The sequence below is a fragment of the Neopelma chrysocephalum genome, unplaced genomic scaffold (genome assembly GCF_003984885.1).
Source record: "Neopelma chrysocephalum unplaced genomic scaffold, ASM398488v2 Primary Assembly neopelma1_94959, whole genome shotgun sequence".
In the NCBI taxonomy this organism is placed as follows: domain Eukaryota; kingdom Metazoa; phylum Chordata; class Aves; order Passeriformes; family Pipridae; genus Neopelma; species Neopelma chrysocephalum.
The window spans coordinates 5410-8603 of record NW_020923661.1 but is presented as its reverse complement, the minus strand read 5'-3'; the positions used below and the strand labels follow the sequence as shown (position 1 = coordinate 8603).

Here is a 3194-nt window from a genome sequence, read left to right as displayed (position 1 = left end):
GGACACCTCTGGAGTCAGCGTGTTCTTGGGCAGCACAACTGATCTCAGACCAGAGAGTTTCCCACATTTTGCTTTGCCCCCTCTTTTCCCCAGGGACAGGGCAGCCTCTTTCCATGGCCCCTCTGCTCACACAGGGTGTCGTGCTCTTCTCCTGGCACATCCCATCTCCCCAGAGAGCCTTTCCCCAGGGGAACACGTCTGTACTGGCCTGAGCAGCCCTTCCTGCACCCCCTGCCTGTGCTCCCCACAGCCCCTGTGCTCTGGGCTGTGGGGGCTGCTCTTGATTGACCTGGGGAAGTTCACTGAGGTCAAGAGAAGTCACTTGCAAGAGTTTTCCCTGTACCTGCTGTGTCCCCTGGGTTTGCAGAGCTCTGTTTGCCACTTCCCAGACAGATTTAGTACTTTATCTCTGGGTGACTCCACCCTGGGCAGGATTCTGCTCCAGGCCTCCATTCCCTGCTGACTGGATGGGATGGGCTGTCCCTGAAGATCCTCTGTGCTTTCCTGCACTTCCTGAGTTCCTACAGACAAGTCCTCACCTGCCATCAGAGCCCTCACAAGCTGCAGAGCCCCAGGCAGGGGACTTGGAGATCATTTGTCATCTCCATTGGCCATCGGCCACCAACACACAACATCTGAACCAGCCCTCAGTCCTTCAAGTCCCAGTGGGTCCCTGACCTCACTGCATTGTCTCCATGGAGAAACAAGCAAAGCAACAAGACTTTTGAGTGTCTATTCCTTGGACTTCTTCTCCATACCAGTGTTGGGAAAAGACCTCAGCCTTCAGGAAGTGCCTGGAGGGGAACCCCTTTGCTGCTGCAACTGCTGTTGTGGAGCCCAACCCTGTCCCAGCAGTGCCCAGGACCTGTCCCTGCCTGTGCTCACAGGCCTGACACACAGCAGGACAGTGACTGAGCTGCCAGAGCACTCAGGCCTTGGACACAGACAGGAAAGGAGAGGGTGGGAGGGCAAAGAGAGCAGCTCTGAACAGACCCAGTTCTGGGGCTCCCTGGCAGTGCTGGGACTCTTTTCCCCTCCACATCTGCAAACATGGAAATGCCCTCCAGCTTCAGGGGAGGTCTTGGAGGAAGGATTTGGGAAAAAGAATTTGTGTCCTTTCTTACACTCAGAGATTTTGATTCCTCATGTACAAACTATCACAGGGAGGATGTTTGACAAATACCTTGCTGCACAAACTTTTATTTTGTTTAAATGCACACAAAGAATGATTTGTGATTCCTATATTTTGTGGGTGGAAAAAAAAGAGGTAGAGAGTGAATTATATATGGGATGAAGAATAAAATTTCTGTGTTAATGACAGGAACAGAGGGGAAAAAACAGGAAAGCCTCCCACCCCAAACACTATCAAAAGCTTTAGAAGGCAGGCTGGGCCCAAAATGAGTTACACAATGAGTGTTCTGCAGAAGAAAAAATGAAGTTTATTGGTTCTTAAAAAAAAACCCAGTCATCATTTTCCTTATGGCATCCCTGAGCTCCTGGTTCCTCAGGCTGTAGATGAGGGGGTTCAGTGCTGGCGGCACCACCGAGTACAGAACTGACAGAGCCAGATCCAGGGATGGGGAGGAGATGGAGGAGGGCTTCAGGTAGGAAAATGTACCAGTGCTGATACACAGGGAGACCACAGCCAGGTGAGGGAGGCATGTGGAAAAGGCTTTGTGCCGTCCCTGCTGAGAGGGGATCCTCAGCACAGCCCTGAAAATCTGCACATAGGAGAACACAATGAAAATGAAACAACCAAATGCTAAACAGGCACTAACCACGATGAGCCCAAGTTCCTTGGCATAGGACTGTGAGCAGGAGAGCTTGAGGATGTGTGGGATTTCACAGAAGAACTGGCCCAGGGCATTGCCCTGGCACAGGGGCAGGGAAAATGTATTGTCTGTGTGCAGCAGAGCATTGAGAAACCCAGTGGCCCAGGCAGCTGCTGCCATGTGGGCACAAGCTCTGCTGCCCAGGAGGGTCCCGTAGTGCAGGGGTTTGCAGATGGCAATGAAGTGTTCATAGCACATGACAGTGAGGAAGAAATATTCTGTTGTGATGAAGAAATAAAAGAAAAAGAGCTGTGCAGCACATCCCTTGTAGGAGATGGTTGTGGTGTTCCAGAGGGAATTGTGCATGGCTTTGGGGACAGTGGTGCAGATGTAGCCCAGGTCTGTGAGGGAGAGGTTGAGCAGGAAGAAGCCCATGGGGGTGTGCAGGTGGTGGTCGCAGGCTACGGCGCTGAGGATGAGGCCGTTGGCCAGGAGGGCAGCCAGAGAGATGCCCAGGAAGAGCCAGAAGTGCAGGAGCTGCAGCTCCCGCCTGTCTGCCAATGCCAGGAGGAGGAACTGGGTGAGGGAGCTGCTGTTGGACATTTGCACCTTCCTCATAGTATTTTGATCTGTTGAGGAGGAAAAGTCACTGCTGAGTTAGACCAGGCTTCTGCAGCCAAACACTACACATCTCACCGCCACGCCACTCTCAGCTCTCTCTCCTCAGTCAGATCTCCCTGCAGCTCCCTCCCCTGAGCTCTGCCTTTTGCTGGCTGAGGGGACCATTGGAAGCAGGAACTCTGTGATGGGCTCCCAGGGACTCATTCTTGCTCTGCTGGGAGAGGAAACTTGGAATGCAGGGTGACCTCAAATTAAATGTACTCATGATAAATCAGAGAGCTTCTCAGCTTTGCTGTTTGCAATTTGCCCAAATGAAGGACTGAGCTGAGGGAATTCTTTGTATTTGTTCACCCACTTGCACCTGCCACAGTTAGGAGTGGTTGTGGAGGTTTGAATTCCCTGACATTTCTATTGCACTGCAGGTGAAGTCTTGCGGGTTCTGAGGGGCACAGGGACGGTCCCTTAGTGCAGAGAGCAGAGCTGCTCTGCCCATCAGTCCTGTGCTCAGCTGGAGGAGCATCACACTCAACTGTTCCCTCGAAAAGAAACTGCACAGATATCCAGGAATCCATGTCCAAAGAACAGATTGACACACTCCTCACCTTTTCATCTCTCCCCTCCCAGAGTGAGACACAAAATGCTCCTTGCAGCTGCCCAGAGCATTTGCATGGATTTAGCACTGAGAAGTCTTCTCCAGGGGAATCCTGTGCAGCACAGAGATACTATGGCAGAGATACTGCAAGGCAATGCACAGCCCAGCCCCCGTGGGCCTGAGGGCACAGGCTCTGCTTCGGGTGGGAA

The 3194-nt window shown here is 52.5% G+C and overlaps 1 protein-coding gene across 1 annotated transcript; it reads right to left on the bottom strand.

Moving 5' to 3' along the window:
• Nucleotides 1–1469: 1469 nt before the first annotated feature.
• On the bottom strand, nucleotides 1470–2375 carry LOC113980678 (olfactory receptor 14C36-like; the record flags this gene model as incomplete). Its single annotated transcript, XM_027707886.1, has 1 exon — nucleotides 1470–2375. A coding segment is annotated over exon 1 (906 nt), but the record flags the coding sequence as incomplete, so codon positions are not given.
• Nucleotides 2376–3194: the final 819 nt, after the last annotated feature.